This window comes from Monodon monoceros, unplaced genomic scaffold (genome assembly GCF_005190385.1).
Source record: "Monodon monoceros isolate NGI ecotype Baffin Bay Population unplaced genomic scaffold, NGI_Narwhal_1 Super_Scaffold_6, whole genome shotgun sequence".
Taxonomy (NCBI): Eukaryota; Metazoa; Chordata; class Mammalia; order Artiodactyla; family Monodontidae; genus Monodon; species Monodon monoceros.
The window spans coordinates 78,603,011-78,622,125 of record NW_021703783.1 but is presented as its reverse complement, the minus strand read 5'-3'; the positions used below and the strand labels follow the sequence as shown (position 1 = coordinate 78,622,125).

The 19,115-nt window shown below is 40.5% G+C and overlaps 1 protein-coding gene across 25 annotated transcripts in view; it reads left to right on the top strand.

Annotated features, from left to right (window-relative positions):
- ANKS1B (ankyrin repeat and sterile alpha motif domain containing 1B) overlaps positions 1-19,115 on the top strand; it is a 1,184,309-nt gene that overhangs the window by 836,352 nt on the left and 328,842 nt on the right. For all 25 annotated transcript variants that reach the window (XM_029204282.1, XM_029204271.1, XM_029204270.1 and 22 more), the window contains one exon: positions 17,371-17,523. In XM_029204282.1, the coding sequence (XP_029060115.1) occupies positions 17,371-17,523 (153 nt within the window). The remainder of the gene's footprint in view (positions 1-17,370; positions 17,524-19,115) is intronic.

The window sequence follows — 19,115 nt, the reverse complement described above, 5'->3', positions numbered from 1 at the left end:
TTTAAATAAGAAAAGGGCAAAACTTCCAATTCTGATCATCATTCACTAAAATTAATTTTTAATATATTTAAGATTATTGTTTAACTCATGAGGAGCTAGAAAAGAAGTTATTTAAAATCATAACTAGGGCCTTCCTATCTAAGAGATTAAATGAATAAGCATAATAGCAAGACTGCTTCCTGTCTGTACCTCTTAGAGGTAACGTAATCAGTCCCCAGTGCTAAGTGGAAAGTGGGAAAAGGGTGGAGAATAGAGAGTACTTTAAACAGCAAGGGCTTGGTAAATGTAGGTGGCGTAGAATGGAATGGAAGTGAACTGAGAAGCTGAATGTTCAGACCGTGGCAGTGCAGTTCCATGAAATTGCTAAAGACATAGTGATTTCATAATAAAGCAGAATTAAGTAAATCTACGCAAGAGCTCTAAAACAACATACCCACCATTTTGAAGAGCCATTATCCCCTACCTTTCCTGTACAATTGAATTAAGTTCTACTTTAACAGTTGAATATAATTTGGCTCTATTTCTTACTTTTGATCAGTAGCAGTCAAGTGAGAAGTCTCTGTTCAATTTATATCTGCAAATGCCTTGAGCATCTACTTATGTCTCAGACACAGGGCAAGGAGGAAAAAAAAAAGATGAAGTTACACAGTATCTGCCTTCAAGGAGATTACCGTCTAACAACAGAAGTCGGTGCAATATTCAAGGGGTTTTCATAAAAACAGAGCATGAACAAACTGTATTAGAAGTAAAAATACAAGCTTTGGATGTTAAATGGAAGGGAAGGTCTCTTCTGTTCAGGGAATCAGGAGAAGGTTCCTGGAGGAGGAGACAGATAAATCAAAAAGGCATTTCTATGCACCTTAAAAACTTCTTTTTTGCGTGGGGTTTGGGGATAGCTCATGACACTCCAAGCAAAACGTGACCCAAAGTATTTGCTTAGTTTGTTCAGGCAGACAGATATGCTACTTTTTCTCCCATTTGTAATAACCACCCTCTGAAATATAGCTAGTGCCATCAATCCAGCTGTGAATTTCATCCATCACTTTGCCCTTCAAGCTGTAATGAGTGAGTCAGATGCTTCAGACTCAAGCAGATGCCTAAAGTCAGCTTCAGCAGAGCAGGCTAAACTAGGACTGAGTTACTATTCTCCCACCCCTAAGCAAAACAGTTTTTCAATACATGGTATTTCTTTGTCGTCATTTTCTTCGTTGCTGGTCAATGGGATTTTAGATTTCCATCTTTTAGGTTCTGACTTGATGCTTGATCTTCTGTCATGCTACCTAAGAATCCACCTTTCACCTTTAGAAAAATGACTGGCCATTTTCACTCTCTCCCACAGATCTAGCATCTTCTATTTTAGTAAAAAGATGTTCAGCTTGCTTTTTTGTTTGTTTGTTTTGTTTTGTTTTTAGTTAACAGATAACGACTGCTCTTATCAGAGGAAATGAGTACTCAATAACCTGCCAGATTCCTTCTTTCATGTCTTCAAGAGAAAATACATTTTACCTTTACTTGTTCTGTGAATTCATGGTGGCGTAAGTGCTAAATAGATAACACTTTAAATGATTTTTAAGGTTATAATTTATGAATCACAGAGTCATAGCAGGTTAAAAGCTTTTTATTCAGTGCATCATCAGTTTTAACCCTCAACTCCTTGTCTATTTGGAGGCCACTGCTTTGTGGGAAAGAATTGTATTTGCAGTTTTCTAATACTAATAGGTAAATGTATTATAGAAATTGTTGAATGTGAAATTTTCTCCACAAATGTACAAGAGATTATTGCAGTAAGTGTAGAGAAGATTGATTTCCCTGCCTTTCCCCGGGGACTCAATTACATTATCACCTACCAACCTTTATGGTGTCCACTTTCAACTGAATACTTTTCTAAGTGCTACTGATGTAAACACGAAGTAACGGTTGACCTTACATCTCAAAGACTGTAGCATTTCTGGTAGGATTGGAGCCAGATGACAGAGAGCTAGGGCAACTCCAGATGCATAATGTCTGCAGATACCCACATGCCCAGGTGATCGTCAGTGAATCTCTGATTCATCCATCCATTCAATCAGATAGTTCATTTTGGCCCTATGCTAGGTTCAGAGGTAGGTATGAAAAAATGGATAAGACCTGGTTCCTGCCTCAAGGAGTCCTATCTACTCTTTAGACAGAGATAGATATGTCAAAAACTAAACTACTATGCGAAAAAAAATGCTCCAAGAGGAGGGAAGAACTAAGTACGGAGGTCAGGGAAAGTTTTCTGGGTAGGTACCTGATGCTTGAGTTTAATCTCAAGGAATTAATAAGTATGTTTAGCAAATAGTTCATTAAGGGAATCACTCCAGACAGAAGATGCTGCCTGTGTTCCGGCTAGGTCTAGAGACAGTAGGGAGAAATGGATGCCCGTATTCATCCATTCTCTGTCTGTCTCTGTCACTCTGTTTCTCTCTCTTGCTCACTTTCATACACACACACACATACACACACACACACACACACACTCACACAGGCATTCACTTACTTCCCTATATATTAACCCCAAGAGAAACTATGGAAGAAACTCCTCCCAAATTTCTCCAATGCACTCAAGTTTTGTTTCTTTTCTGGGACTTGTAAAAACTTTGGCAGTTAATTTTCTTATATTTGTATATATTTCAAATATATACACAGAAAATTGCATATTCCTGGAAGGAAAGAACCTTAGACCCTTTTACATTTTTACAGTACCTAGAATGATGTTACATATAAATTTTGTGCTTAAAAATTCTTGTTGAATTAAATAAATAATTACTACTAAAACTGTTGTTAAGAGCTGATTTTCTACTGGGGATTCACATAAGTCAAGCTGAAAATTCTTAGTTTGATGTCTGAGGTAACTAAAAGTTCTGAGCTGACCAAAAACAAACAAAACAAACAAACAACACCAGACTATGAAACTGGAAACATTTTCCTAAGAGCCAAGCTATTCTTTATTCCATCCAATGGTGGTGGAATAGTTCTTAGATTATTCCCTCATTACAGATATAAAAGGGGTTCTCAAGAATTCCAGGCAGGGCTTCAAAATGAGGTTACACTTCTCTGCATATTCTAGACCTTACTGAAATTTTTCCTAATGATTCATTCTGGGTCTCTCAAGTCATATGTGCACCATTAACCAGACCACTTGCTGACTGGCATCTGCCCTTCTCTGCCTCTCTAGCTTATTGTGGTTGATGGCTCCTGTCACCAAAGCTTGAAACAGTGCCACCAGAACTTACCAAAAGTGCTCTCAGTGCTGTTAATACCCACTGAGTGTACCAAATCTCTATTAATGACTGCCAAAGGCTGCTTCAGAGCTTGCAGGTGCCCAGTGAGGCAAAGATACTAATGTCTGTGCTACTGGCTACAGTGCCCAGTATCTTCCCATCAAGGGCACTTTTGCCACTGCCAACTGACTGTTCTGCCAATGTCACTGCAGCCTGCCAGTGTGGGCACCATCACCAACTGCTGGTGCCCAATGTTCAGGGCACTAATATCTGTGATATGGCACCATCCCTGCTTGCTGATGAAGTTGCTGGTGCCAATTCTGCTGATTCCTTTGTTCCCAAGTCCCACAAATGTTTTGTGATATAGATTTTGTATTGAAGCTTCTTCTTCTTAAGCCATGGTCCATAGGAGCTAAGCCAGGGCCCATTAAGAGTGCCAGATCCTGAAATCCATGCATAATCACCCATCTCCTCGAACATGTATCTCTTGTTCTATTAATCAAATACATATGCCTTGGCCACCTTCTTTAAGCAGAAGAGTCTTTTGAGGATGCTCGGTTGCTCACTGAAAACAGACCCATGCAAGACCAACCCTGCCATATATATTGCACATATATATTCTGTATATCCCCATGCTTGACAGATGAACACAGTGCTGTTCAAGCTGAGATCCATGCCACACAGATGCAGCCGTCAGCTGACAGATTCCCATCCCACATCAGAGAACAAGGAACACTTTATTTTGTGTTTCAGGAAATCATCTGGAATCTGACCATTTCTTATCACCTCTCCTCTAGCACCCTGTCCAAGCCACTAGCCCTGCTTCTTCTGAGTTACTTCCAGAGCCTCTGAACAGGCCTCTCTGCTCCTACCCTTGCTTCCCTATGCACTATTCTTAACACAGCAGCCAGAGTGATTCTGCTGAAATATAAGCCAAATCATGTCACTGCTCTGTGCAAATTCTTGCACTGGCTCCCTGTTTCCCACAGAATGAAAGCCAAAATCCTTACAAGGCCTTCAAAGCTTTACCTTATCTGGCCCCTGATTACCTCTCTGACCTGTTCCCCGCCTCTCTCTGCCTGCACAAGCTGCTTCAACCCCACTGGTTTCCTTGTTATTCCTTGAATGGACACCAGGCTCACTCCTTCCTGAGAGCCTTTGCTCTACCTATTCCCTCTATTTGGAATCCTCTCCCCCTACTTGCCAACAAAGCAAATTTGCCCTCTTTAAATCTTTGTTCAAGTCTTGCCTTCTGAATAAGATGTCCCCTAACCACCCTATTGAATACCACATTTCCTCCTGTCCCCACAGAACCTCCAGCACTCCCAGACCTCCTCTTGTACTTTCTGTTGTCACAGCAATTATCACTTTCTGACATAACTTCCCTATTTATTATGCTATTTATTATGTTAATTATTTTCTGTCTCCCCAGTTAGAGTGTAAACTCCACAATGGCTGACACCTTTATATGTTGTATTCACTGATGCATCCAGAACAGTGCCTAGAATATAGACCTGCCCTATATATTTGTTGAGTGAACGAATGAATGAATGAATGAGTAGATGGGTGGATGGTTGGATGGATGGATGGATGGATGGATGGACAGATGGATAGATAGATGGGTTGTAGGTCCTCAATTTTGTAACTCCTATACTAATGTTTTGCCACCATTTGTATGATATCTTTTATACTTCCCTACCCAAGCAGAATATAAGTTATTCATTTGTATACTGCTAACTTTGGTTTTATGGTACATTTATCTGTCTGAAGTACTTCAGTGGGTGATGTTATTATGCACATACCTAGAGGCTCTGAGAAAGGACATGGTTTTTAAATATCAAATAAATAGAATTGGTATTCAGAGCATTCATTATCTTCTGAAGACTCAAGTTTGGGAAATTCTTTTTCAGTTGAGACTAATAACTTACAAACAATTTTCCTGACTGATAGTAGCATTGAAAATGCTACTATCAATGCACTATATAAGCTACATTGTAGCTACATGAATGTCAGAAAACATGTACTGTCAGAGGTAAGAAAAAGGGATCCTTTGTCTTTTTCTAAATATAGTTCATATCAGCGGTGGAGCTTGAAAATGTGAATGATGGTGAGCATTGCTCAGCACCTTATTCTAGTTGCAATAAATCCGCTTCATCTTTAATCTGAGCCCTTGTTTCATAAAAGAGATTTGCAACAAGGAAATAAATCAAAACAAATAGTGATATTTAACAGAGGGCTCTAGGGTCAATATGATCTCAACAAGGATTTTAGAAATGAAAAGATGGCAAAAGCATGTACTTTTATTGAATTTTTAAAAACACACCTTTTACCAAAAGCTTCAGAGAGAAGTACAATAAAATCATTCAACCCCAACGTTTATATGTGTACTGCGTAGTGGCTCTGTCGGTCCTTTCATCCACATCCCCACAGATCTTACCTGGCAGATAACTGCCAGGTTCTCAGATGATGCTCCAGAGAGCAGTTACTCTATGTGTGCATAGAAGAAGCCTGATTGGCAGTCTGCTCACACTGTTTGCAAAGCGATAAAGAGATTGTTTTATGGTTGTTACTGTTGTTATGGTCATTTTTTTTTCTACCACAGTTTATAGAACTTGTCTGTTTTGGCAGCTTCACTCCTTTAACTTGTGGTCAGTCCAGTGCCTTTTATCAAAGGGTTAATCCCTAACCCTGATAGCTAGAGTGTTGACTAGTCTGGCTAGTGCTTCTATTTTGATCACCAATCAACCATACTGTGCTATTGGAAGTTGATCACCATGTGTCTTAAAAACATTTCTTATCTATGCACTATTTGTCCATTACTTCACGTCACGGTCTAAGACTTGTCAAAATAAGGGATACCTCAGGCCCTCTCACGGCTATACCTTAGTTTATTTCTTTTATTTGTGAAATAGAAATCACAGGGCATTAAGAGATAGTACCCAGTCCAAAGCGCTTCACTTTCCCTTTATTCCCCCAAAATGTAGTGCCAAGTAATATCCAGGTATCACCTCTTCACGCTCCTGCCCTATTCCTAAAGCTGGGAGTCTTCAATTGTCTAAACACTCAAGGACACAAAGTCGGCAAGGCTCAGTTGGTGGTGGGAAAAATTAGAGCGGTTACTATTATCTGCAATTTGTAAGTCCATAGTGACATCCAAACATAACTCACTTACCTCTGAGGGTTTACGTTTCTCCCCATTCTTTTACAGAAATTGTCTCCATAAGAGAGTCTAATTGCAAACAAAGGGGCTTCAAGCAACAGATTTGTATATGTTACATGTCTCCCTCCCTTGCTGCATATATACAACACAGAGACTTTATCACATTCTGCTTCCTAACAATAGTCACAGTGTATTAATCCTTTCAATTCCACAGAAGGAATAACATTACATGGAGTACCCAGAGTCTCAGACTCCATAAAGGGCATTTTCCCAAAGATCACCTAAAACCCCTCACAAATGAGATAATGTGTATGAAATCCCTTTGGGCTCTTTAAAGTCTCATATGATTGTTAGGTGGTGTCATCAATACTCTTATCCATTTCGTAGACATGTCTCCCGGCAAAGTTACACTGCAATAGCGCTTTAATGGTGATGAATAGACTTTTTCTGGGGCTCCATGGTCAGTGGATCTGCCTTTCTCTTTCATGTTCAATCAGTCTTTTAAGAGCCATTGATGAACAGCACAGAGATGTCTAAGCCCAGGTCTCAGAGCCTGTGGGAGATCTGATCCTCGCGCTACTTGATAGACCTGCGTTTGGACTTGGCAGCACGCTGTCTGCTAGCACTGTTTGTCCTGGTTTATTCTCAGGACTGCTGTTAGTCTAGGTCTTGGGTAGCAGCAGGACAGAGCAGAAGAGGCTAGAACAAGAAGCAGGAATAGAGGGACATACCCGACGATGTCAGCTGTCTGCATTACAAAACTCCTATCAGGGAGTCTGAGAGCACAGAGTACATCCAGGTAGAAGAGAGAAGCCATGGTCCATTGCAGCATCATAGGCAAGTTTAAGTACCTGAGCCTGGCACATCGAGGCTGTTGTACCAGTACGTTTACAATAAATGGTAGTCAGGTTTGTGTGTATGCGGGGAGCAGCACGCCACGCGGAAGGCTGCCCTTGCCCACGTGAGGACCTTTACCAGCATTTCACATATAAGAATCCAGCTCTCACCAAGTCCAAGCCAGGTAGCTTCTGTTAACACAGAAATTATTAACCCCAAAGTTATCTCTATGCCTCTCATGCTATAATTTCTAAGAAAGGCAAGCAAAAATCGCCAGAGCAGAAGGCAAGCCCCCTACCCCACCCCGATCTCCACTGCACTCTTGGACTCTTACTCCTTTGTATGTCTGACCTTCCTCAGCCCTGAATCCTTATTTGTCACTCCTTTCCATGCCTTTTCCTTGTAATTTCTAAAAACTCACTCTCCCTCCTTCTCTTCCCATACAAACTCCTCAGCAGAATCATTTAGATTGCACTTTCTACATCCTCATCTCTAACTCACACCTCAACCCAGCACAGACCAGCTTCTGGGTTCTTCTTAGTGAGGTGCAGAGACCTATTTGCCAGACGCCATGAGCACTTCTCCCTCCTCTTCTTAGCAGACCTCTGCAGATTCCAGCACTGCTGCCCACAGCCTCCTTGCAGCTTCTTTTCCCTCACTTCTCTCATTGTCTTGACTATTCCCTTTTTCGTCTCCTGAATATCATTCTTATCCTTCACTTTGAAAACGTTGATTCTCCCTCAGGCCACTTCTCTTCCCATACTATCAATACATACATACCCTCTTCAGTCCCATCCATGTAGGATTTCAGCTCCCCCACGTGATAAAAATAACTAAGATTTATCAAGTGCTTCTTTGTGCTGAGCACTGGGCTAAACTCTACTTGCATTATTTCACTGAATGCCTGTGACAACCGTCAGAGGTTCTTCCTCTCTCTCTCATTACTAATCAGAAAATGGATGCTTAGGAAGGTTGAGTACTTTACTCAAGGTCATACAGCTAATGAGTGGAAGAGCCAAGATTCCCACTTGTGCTGCTGCTGCTGCCCAAGGTTGTAAGTCCCCTCAGACTTCTCCCCCAAATTGAATGTGCTATTCCCCAACATCTTTAATTTCTCATGTCTCAAAATTATTCGTGTATTTCCTTCTATTTTCTTTTCTTTCTCAGCTGGTAATACCACCATGTACCCAGGTGTCAAAGCTAGAAACTTGAGGTTTTCTACATTTCCCCCTCTTATCCCTTGCATAGTTGTCACAAAGGGATGGTGGCATGATTGCCAGAAAGATACCAACAAAGGCAGTTAAAAGAAATGAAGTTCCTTTTAATGGCAACAGATATGAAAACTCATGGCTTCACAAAACAAAAGACAATGCAACATACTGTCAAGTGGAAATACAGGCTTCCTTTAAATGTTCTACGTGAAGTTGCCTTATTTAATTTTTAATTCTGTTTTTATTAAAGGCTAAGCCACTAAAATAGAGACTTCCTAGTGGTTTAAAGAACAGAATGCTTATTTCTCCCACGTAATAGTCTGACAGTGAGCAGGCCGGGTTTACAAGTTGACTCTGCTCTGGGCAACTGTGGGAGGACCCAGGACCTTCCATCTGTTGCTCTGTCATCCTCTAAAGTATGATCCACAGACTGACAGCATCAGCATCGCCAGGAAGCTTGTCAGAAATGCAGAATCTCGGAGTCTGCCTTCAACCTATTGAATTAGAATCTGCAAGTTAAGATCTCACACATGATTCTTATGTACATTAAGGTTTGAAAAGCATTTCCCAAACTCTAGAGTATTGTTTTGCCCATGTGGACGAAGCTGGGCTGCAGACCCGGATGTTTCAGCTCAAGAGTAGATAAAAAAAAACTCAGCTCTAGAGCAAAGAACCTTTTAGGTTAAAGATGACCTGGAAGTTACACACAGCACTTTCATTGGCATCCCATAGGCTCAAATGTATTCTCATGGAAGCAACCAGAAGAGAAGCTAGTGTATCTCGAATCTAGTTAGGCAGACACGAACTCAATTGAAGCCCCATTACTATGGAAGAAGAGAGAACAGTTTTGGGTGAACAACAATGGGTCTCTGTCTCAATTTTGTAACACCTTCAGATATAAAAATATCTGCCAAATTTGTTATTGACTTTTTTGAGTTCCTTATTCTCTTGATCTAATTACCATGCCACTATCATAATGCTGGCTTCATAACTTGTTGCACTGAGAACTGTTTTTTAAATTTAATCCCAAATCTATTATAATGTAATTTCATTTTTTCTTCTGTTTCCTTTTACTATCTCTATTGCCTTCCTCTTGCTATACCTTTTATCTTGTGGCTCTATCACTTTATAAGGTATTGTCTTTGTCTCAGCAGATAAAGCTGGTTTCAGGCAGAAAGAATGTCAGGCAGAGAGAATGACACGCTATATATATATATATATATATATATATATGTCCATACATATACAACAAACCCAGAATATTTCAATAAAACTAACAAATTAAAAGAAAATAAAACTGTGGTGATCATGTAATCTTAGAAAACTCTTCTAGGTCAGTGGTTTTCAAATATTTCTTTTTAAAGTAGAGAAAGCTTTCCTTCCTCTTCTTACCTGTGTAAAAGACTTAAAATATGAGCTATTCAGCTGAAGTAGACCAGGCAGTTTCAGAACCTGGACTGTTCACCTGTCTTGTAATTGGCCCCCTTGAAACCCCAGGACACCACAGAGCACTGTCCTAGGGTCAATGATCTCTGCCTGCTGTGTAGCCTGTGATGTTAACAGTGTGCCCTCTCTGAGGCCAGGTTTGCCTTAAGAGGCTTCTGGAGGAAAGTCAATGCACATTTGGGCAGAATAGCAAGACATCAAGAGCAACAAGGAAGATCTTCAGTAAAATGTACCAATATATCCTCATTTTTCCAGAGACTGAAGCTTTCTTCACTGCTATCTCTGATTTCTATCCCAACTTAGGTTTTCCCCAGACTTTGGGATTCAACTAGTTGAATCGTTTTGCCTTGTTGTGAACCCCTGTGACAATGCCTTCTGCCTGCCCACCACTCTGCCTCTCAGATTACAGACTGTGCCTGACTGCCATTCATGCTCAGCAGTATGGCAGGCCCGGCAGCCCCTGGAGCTGTCTCTGTCTAGCCTTGTCCTGCCAGATGTGCCTGCTGGAAAGAGAGTTTAAACACTGCTAATTTGAGAAAGCAGTCCTGTGCTCCGTGTGGGTACACTGAAGGAAAGAAGTGTGGCTGTCATCTGCCTTTAACCTAAATGTCCTACCTTGTCCTGTAATCCTTTTCTTTGCCTTTGGGCTTCTTTTCTCTTTACTGGATAAATAAATCTGACACGAATTTTATATTAATATACAAATTATAGAATTGTAGGACTTAGGAACTAAAAAGGAACTTTGAGATCATTGATCTAACACCCTTATTTTGTAGATGGGAATGCTGAAGCTTAGAGATGTGAAGGAACTTGCCCACAGTTACACAGATAGTTAATAGTAGAGTCAGGACTGCCAGGCTACAGAAACAAAGCCCAGTGCATTCTGTGATACAGCACACTACCTGGAATTGGTCCTTGGTATTTAATAGTTTTCAATAGTTGTAAACATTACTGTTAGACCATAAAAAGAGCCCTCATTTTCATAATATGTGGTAAAAAATACAAATCTCCCCCACAAATGGATGCCACTAAAATTAGTCATTTTGTCTTCATGTGTTCATTAAATCACTTAATTTAATCAACATTTAGCAAATGCCTGCCATATGTGAGATGCTCTGCTGGGCACGTGAGAGACTACAAAAGTGGCTAAGACCTTGTTTCATCACCAAGAGGTCGACAGTCTAAAGAAGACAAACGTTCACCTCTCTAACTATAATAGAAATCAGACTTGAATAGAGCTATAATAGAGTTTTATGCAAATTACTACAGAAACCTAGTAGAAGGTATGATTAGTTTTGACTCGGGAGTAAGGGTAGCTTTGGAGAAGGCGTCACAAAAGAGACGGCATTTGAACAGGACCTTTTAAGAATGGAAAGAATTTCAGCAGAGAACAGGGGGAAAGTAGCATCCCTGGCAGAGAGAATAGCATGAGCAAAAGTATGGACGTTAACTGGAAATACAGTGGATTATGCCCCAACAATCATACTCATAAAATAAGAATTACTTCGTTGAGGATTAGTGAGAATGCAGTACATAGGTGTTTACTAGACGACAGTCACGTAACGTGGGTAGGATGTTGATGTTAACTTAGCTTCCCTAGTCTTTCTCAGTCTCATGTAGATGCATTTGCTGGTGGATTCATAAAGAGTTTGGAATATTTTATGTGTCAACTTGGTTAGGCCACAGTACCCAGATATTTGGTCAAACACCAGTCTAGACGTCACTGTGAAGGTATTTTTTAAGATGAAATTAACATTTCAATCAGTTAGATGTTGAGTAAAGCAGATTACCCTTCATAATGTGGATGGACTTATCCAATCAGAGAAAAAGACTGAGGTCCTCCAAAGCAGACAAAGGAATTCTGACTCCAGACTGCCTTCAGGTTTGAGCTGCAGCATCAGTTCTTCCCTGAGTCTCCCACTGCCCTGCACATTTCACACTTGCCAGGTGTGGGGGCTTCCGCATGTGTATATACATAGCCTATTGATTCTATTTCTCTGGAGAACCCAGACTAATGCAAATACCAAGGGCTTTGAAATAAAAGAGTGACTCTATTAGTCAGTTTCCCCCTATATGTCAAAATATCAGTGGTTTATAGCAACAAAATATATGTATATATGTTTATTTTCCTTACTCATGAGTCCACGGGTCAGCTGTGGTTCAGCTAACTTCAGCCGGACTCACCTGAACTCCAGCGAGCTGGGGTAGACTCCAAGCTTCGGGCTAGATTTAGGTTTGCCCCACAAGTCTTCATCTTTCTCCTAGGACCAGCAGTTATGCAACTAGTCAACAATTGTTTTTCTTGTAATAGAGCATAGGACTCAAAAGGATGAGTAGATCACAGGAGTGCAGAGGCCTCATCTATAAACCACCACACTGATACTTCTGCCTGTTCCACTGGCCAAGCAAGTACATGACCAACATCAATGGGATGGAGAAGTAACTCCAGCCACATCAGGGTTCAATATAGATCCCTCAGCAAAGGGCACAGAGGCATAATTCTAATCCAGGAAGAGAGCGAAGAATTGAGACCAACAATTCAATGGACTTGAGGGACCTGGTTAGATATATTTCTGAAAAATAACTGTCAGCTGTGGGAAGGGGCAGTATAAAGATGCTAGCAGTCATAAACTCTTTCTAAAACAAAGTAGAAAAGACAAGGAGTGAGGGAAGTTGGGAGGGGTGAGAGAGGAAAGAAGAGTTTTGATTGGAAGTTGAAAAGAGTAGCAGCCAAAGGACTCAACATTATACAGTTTCAAAATAAGCATGGGCCTAATTTAGGGCACTGGGGAGGTAAGGGAACTAAGAGTTACTGAAGACATGTATTCAAAACACTGCACTAGTTCACATAGCCTATGTCATATGATCCTTACAATACTGCAGTAGATATTATTGTCAGATTCCAAAGTCCATTTTGGAAGAAAGGAACTGAACTGAGAGACATTTTGGAAATCAAATATATAAGACTTGTTGGCCTAATTAGATATGATGGTAAAACAGAATGGGGAAAGCTAGATGACTCCTAAGCATCTAGGTGGGCAATAGTGTGATGCTTCCCCATTAACTTAGTTGGGAAACACAAAAGGAGGGCCAGTTTGTGAGCTGAAAGAGATACATTTTTGGCTTGTGTTGGTGATACTATAGGACATCTATGTGAGATACTTTACAAATGGTTGGAAATTTGTATCTTAGAGCTCAAGAAGCCAATCCTGGAGAAACACTCCAGAAATAAAAGCAAAAAGCATGGAAAATGATATTAGCAAAGAAATGAATGTGTCTTGCACACACAGTTCATGTTCATGGAATGGCTAACAAATTAACATACTGTTTAGACATGTGTCTAATGTAAACACATGTTTACTCATGTGTCTAATCATATGTATTAGTTTACATATAGCAAGTAGTGTGAAATTAGGTTGAAAAGATAAGTCTGTACCTGATCTCAGTTGTCCTAGGATGCTGGAATAGGACATTTGGGCTTTCATCAAGAAAGAACCACTATAGACTTTTGTGCAAGGGTTGACTTAAAGAGCCTGGCTTTTTGGCAGACTGATGTACCATCATGGCATAAGCTGGACCAAAGGTAGGAGGCCAAGTGGAAGGCTATTGCATTAGTTTTTATAAGCACCAACAAGAACCTAAACAGAGTAGTGGCAGGAAGAACAGAAATGAAGGAACAGATGGAAGAATTGCTTTGAAGGTAATTGCTGTGCAGCGCAGTAACCATTCTGCATAGCATTAAATACGTGTCAAGTTAGTTTTGTAACTTCACTTGGCACTAATGGTTTCCTGTCTTCAGGTATGCAGAGCCTTCATAATTTATTGTTCATCTGTTCACATATTTTTTCAATAAGGGTTATAATTTCTATGAGGGAGAGACTATAACTTGTTTTGTTCTCTACTATTCCACAACATTTATCAGAATAGGCACTGGCTAAATGTTTAACAAATGAGCAGCTGGATGAATGCTGCCCCTGCACATGTCAGTGTACCCATTCCTAGATTCTCTTCACGCTTGCTCTCTACCCTGCTCCCGTCTCTCATCTTTCCACCAAATATTTCCCTCCCTCTCACCTCCTTAAGGTTGGTCTGGGAGAACTTGCCTCACAGGAGGAACCAGATTTCTGAGCAGTCTGCAGAAACTGATGTGACATTTTTTTTCCAATCCTGCCTTCAACCAAGCTCAATTGACTCTCTCGTTACTATTTTTAATGTTATCTCAGACATATCCAGTAGCTTTCCAGTTACGTAAAATATTGAAAATTCAGTTCCTATCCATTTAAGCCTGCAGTTTTATTTTCTCCCCCCACCCCTACCCCATTTTAGGCTTCTGCCAAGGGACTGGTACCTCTCTCTTTTCTGATTCTAAGTTCCCTAGTGCTAGAGAAGGAGAGATTGTGGGGAAGGCATGCTTCCTTACACTTGACTGGGTTTGGTTTGCAGAGCTCTGGTGAGTTTCCCGTCATTGTTCTTTGGCTAACGCTGATCACCAGCAACCTCTGTGTGGCAGGTGGCCGCTGGCTGCTCTCTTAAAGGAATGGAGTATGAATGCTTGGGGTGACCTATGGGGACCCTACTGCACAGTTCTCTGGTGTGGGACATCTGACTCTACCCCAGCTTGATTCATCAAGATTCTCTAAGCTCGTCCCCAGTGTCCACTGCTGGGGTGATCAGCTTCTTGGATGGCTAACAGCAAGACCTCCCTGCCAGGCTATTAATTTCAAAACTAATGAGTCTCTCTTCCTTCCTTCTTCCCCTTTCTCCAGTTATTTCCTTGTGTCAACTGGGACAGCCAGGGAGTTTCCTAAGGCTGGGGTGGTTATTCAAGGTAGCAGAGTTGGTTCAACCACCTCTTAATAAGTCCTGGAGAATGCCCCTGGCCCCAATATTTTTGTAATTCTCTGTAGAATATGAAAGTATTTGATACCTTTGAGCTTCTGCTTTGGGTCCTAGTTGCCAATTTTACACATATATATAGTATCCGGTTATTTGTAACTGCTGCCAAAACTTCATTTTGCAACTCCTGAGGTGTCGTTTACATTTGTAACTACTGTGTAATAAACACTGAGTTAAGTGTTATGTGAACAAACATTTAATGAGTAGCTAAAATGAGTCAGTCAATGTAAGAATGAAATACAAAAGTCTGATTGTAGTTCAGACCCCAATGCAAAATAATGAATTACATGGCAATATTAAAACAGAGGACATTTCAACCTCAAAATGGAAAATGGATTGGAGAGTGGAGCAGTAGGAAAGAGAAAAGGAGAAAAGGGAACTTAAAAATGAAGGAGTAGGGCTTCCCTGGTGGCACAGTGGTTGAGAGTCTGCCTGCCAATGCAGGCGACACAGGTTCGTGCCCTGGTCTGGGAAGATCCCACATGCCGCGGAGCGGCTGGGCCCGTGAGCCATGGCTGCTGAGCCTGTGCGTCCGGAGCCTGTGCTGTGCAACAGCAGAGGCCACAACAGTGAGAGGCCCGCGTACTGCAAATTAAAAAAAATAAATTAATTTTTTAAAAAAGGGAGTAAATACCATCCCAGAAGAAGAAAAGAGAGAAAAAAAAAAAGGTAGAAGAGATACTTGAAAATATAATTGCCTTGGCCTTTGATTGATCATGGCTAGGATAAAAAAGCTACAGATGACATTTTGGGGACATTTGGGGAATGTTAATATGGACTATATATTAGGTAACGTAATTTTATCAATGTTAGATTTATTGAGGGTGATGATACTGTGACTGTGTCGGAGAATGTCCTTGTTCTTGGGAGATGCTCCTGGAGTATCAGGGGATGAAGTTTCATGATGTCCGCAAATGGTTCAGGAGAAATGTCTTTCCAATGGTTCACCTAAAATTTAAAAAATAAGTGTTGTGTGCATGTGAATGAGTGAGTGGGTATAGAGTGAAAGGCAAAAGCCAAATGTAGTAACAGTTGGTGAATCGAGATCCCGGGTATTCTGGAAGACATGGCAATGTACCACCTGTAACTCCCTTCAAGGAAGGACTTGCCCAGCATCAGGGAGAGTGGTCAGCAGACAGCCTCCAGCAATCAGCATCTTCAGGGTCTGCCTCCACGGCAGAGAGCCCTCACCAGAGCACGCTACTCCCAGGCAGCAACATCCAGTGACAGAGAGGCAGATCACAAAGGCCTGTTCATATCTGCCCTGCCCGGGACACTCTACTAGCCTAAACTGTGCCAGAGCTCCCCAAATGGTTCACAGAGGTGCCATCAAGCCCCATCACAGTTCAGCCCCTCTTCTGCCCAGCCCTGCTTCCTCATCCCTCCTTCTGCAGATGTGGATCCCTAATAAACACTTTGCACACCCCTCCAAAAAGAAGTAGTAAGGAGGATCTCAAAAATGAGAACACTGCATAGTGGCAGAAAGCCTGACATGTTTGAGATTAACATCTGCATCCCTGATGCCCAGACTAATCTTTTCTCTGCTCACAAATCAGAATCATGTAGATTTCCGTTAATATTTATCTCCTTGAATCTGAAGGAAGAGGAAAATCTATGTTGTATTTTGCCAGTTTTGCTGTTCCCATTATGAATTTCACTGAAGGATCACATCAAGTTGATGAGGTGCCAGCTGTCCTTAATAACTGAAGTATTAGATGTTATGGTATGACATGCAAAGCAGCACAAGTCTTAGAAGTGAGTTACTTCGAAAACCAAGAACTGCAAATTCAACTAAAATTTCAAATAAAAACCAAAAGACTAGAATAATCCATACAAAATTTTAATGCCAGAAGTTTCTCTTGCTTAAATTACTTTCACACTCCAATTTAAACTCAGAAACATTATGTTGCTGTCACACTTCTTTGTTCTCCTAAAGTAAAAAAATAAATCTTTATATAGCTGACAAAAAATAGGAATCTGTCTGCCAGCGAGTTCTCTATTCTTGTCTAACATACTGTAGGGTCTATGTAGAACACATGGTCCTTAAACACCCAAAAGCCTCTTCTTTACTGGCTTACCACAGCAGTATGTTTCTCCAGCATGTTTGCACTACCTACAATACATGTCTTGCATAAGCATGAATTCCTTTGGATGTTTAAGTCATGCAGTATTTTCACATGCTTTGATGTTGTGCATATGAGAATTATCATCTACATTCTGGGAGTGCAGTTCCCTGTGCCTTCAGCACTGAATTTAAAACTGCTCGACTGACATCATTTTAAATTCCGTCCAACAGAATGCCAATAATGTCTGCAACAGAAGTTTGACATATTTAGTTCTCTCAAATATGGAGCTGATTTAGCAGCTAAATTGGAAATTTCTGGGTGCATTTTTGAAAACTAATTCAGCATGAAATTATTAATAATTTAGAATTGTGCATAAAGTGTTTTGGGTTTACTTATTTTCTTATCCAGAAAGATCTGTTGCTTCATATCAGGTAAATTTCCAAGATGCATTCTGCTGTTGGAACACAAAGTAAACAGCTTAAATTAATCCTAACGTGATTTTCTAATTACAGATGAGACCCATTGGCCATGATGGCTACCATCCCACATCTGTTGCTGAGTGGCTGGATTCCATTGAACTAGGTGACTACACCAAAGCCTTTCTGATTAATGGCTATACATCGATGGACCTGTTGAAAAAAATCTGGGAGGTTGAACTTATTAATGTAAGTTGGTCTCTTAAAGACACCTTAACGATTCAACACTTGATAATTCCTACCATAGGTGGGTAATTTTTTCTTTCTTTGTGACTCTTTGGACATCCAACAAGGATTTACAGGTATGCCTTCTGTTTTGAATATATGTCTCTCTGATTCTAGTCAAGCTCTACAATCATTGTCTTTTGAAGTTTTGGTGTGGGAACTAAGAGGACTCTCAGGGTGTTTTACATTATTTCAGAAAAACTTCCAAGCAGTTTCAGGCTTTCCGTTTTAGGAAATTTTGTCACTTTAGGATATGAACATGATAACAAATAGGCTCTCATTCTATTCTTTGCTCTTATTCATTTTTAAAGATTAAAGTCATCATTTTTAGTTTTTTATCTCTGTTACGTTTCCGTGTCTCTGTTCCTTAACTGCATATATAAACCCCAAACTTGAAGGGACTTTTTTCTTATTTTATAAGCTGCTGTAATATCAACATTTTATTTTCCAGGGCTTATACCTAATCTTAAATTGTTTGTTTTATTCATACACTTGGCATATATTTTCTATAAAAACCGGCCAATATATGTTGCCATGTATTTGAGCCCAAAGAGATCAACCAAATCTGTTTAACTGCTTTTTTTTCTTTATAAATTTATTTATTTTATTTTTGGCTGCGTTGGGTCCCCGTTGCTGTGTGCGGGCTCCCTCCAGTTGCAGCAAGCGGGGGCCACTCCTCGCTGTGGCGCACGGGCCTCTCACTGCGGTGGCCTCTCCCGTTGCGCAGCACAGGCTCTAGACACGCGGGCTTCAGTAGTTGTGGCTCGCAGGCTCAGTAGTTGTGGCTCGCCGGCTCTAGACCACAGGCTCAGTAGTTGTGGCACACGGGCCCAGTTGCCCCAAGGCATGCGGGATCTTCCCGGACCAGGGCCCGAACCCATGTCCCCTGCATTGGCAGGAGGGTTCTTAACCACTGTGCCACCAGGGAAGCCCTGTTTAACTGACTTTGATACTGATCATTTTCTCATTTTATTTTTACTGCTCTTTTATTTCTAATGGCGTAAAGGAATGAAAGAGATGAAAAGATAGCCTAATTATCATGCCTTCATATTTTATTTGGTATCATGAACATTTCTTTTGAAAAATGAGAAATCATTTAATCTTTCAGAGAATTTCTTAGACTTAAGTTTTATATTCTAGTAACTGAAAAAAAAGCATTAATGAACTGAAAGACAAAGCGAATACATTTCTGCTGGTTCAAAAGCACTCTGTTCTAGTCTTTATGACATTTTCTCTCCAAAAGTCCAGTCTCTATGTACTGAATGTCATTAATTATTTTAAATTATGGTTAATTAGTAGTAACTAATTATTCTTTGCTTTAAATGTCTGTCTTAAAAATAATATCTTTTCTGGAACATCTATAAAAACTTTAATCTAAAAATCACTTCAAATGGAGAAAATTCTTGGCCTCTTCTTCTAATTTGCCATCAGCTACTCTTAGCTTTCTGTTCTTATCCTTTCACAAAAGCTTTCATTATTTCAGAAGGAACTCACTATCTCACTAAAAGCCTCTGATTAATTTTGTTGTTAGTCTGAGTGGAAGCAACTGAAACTGT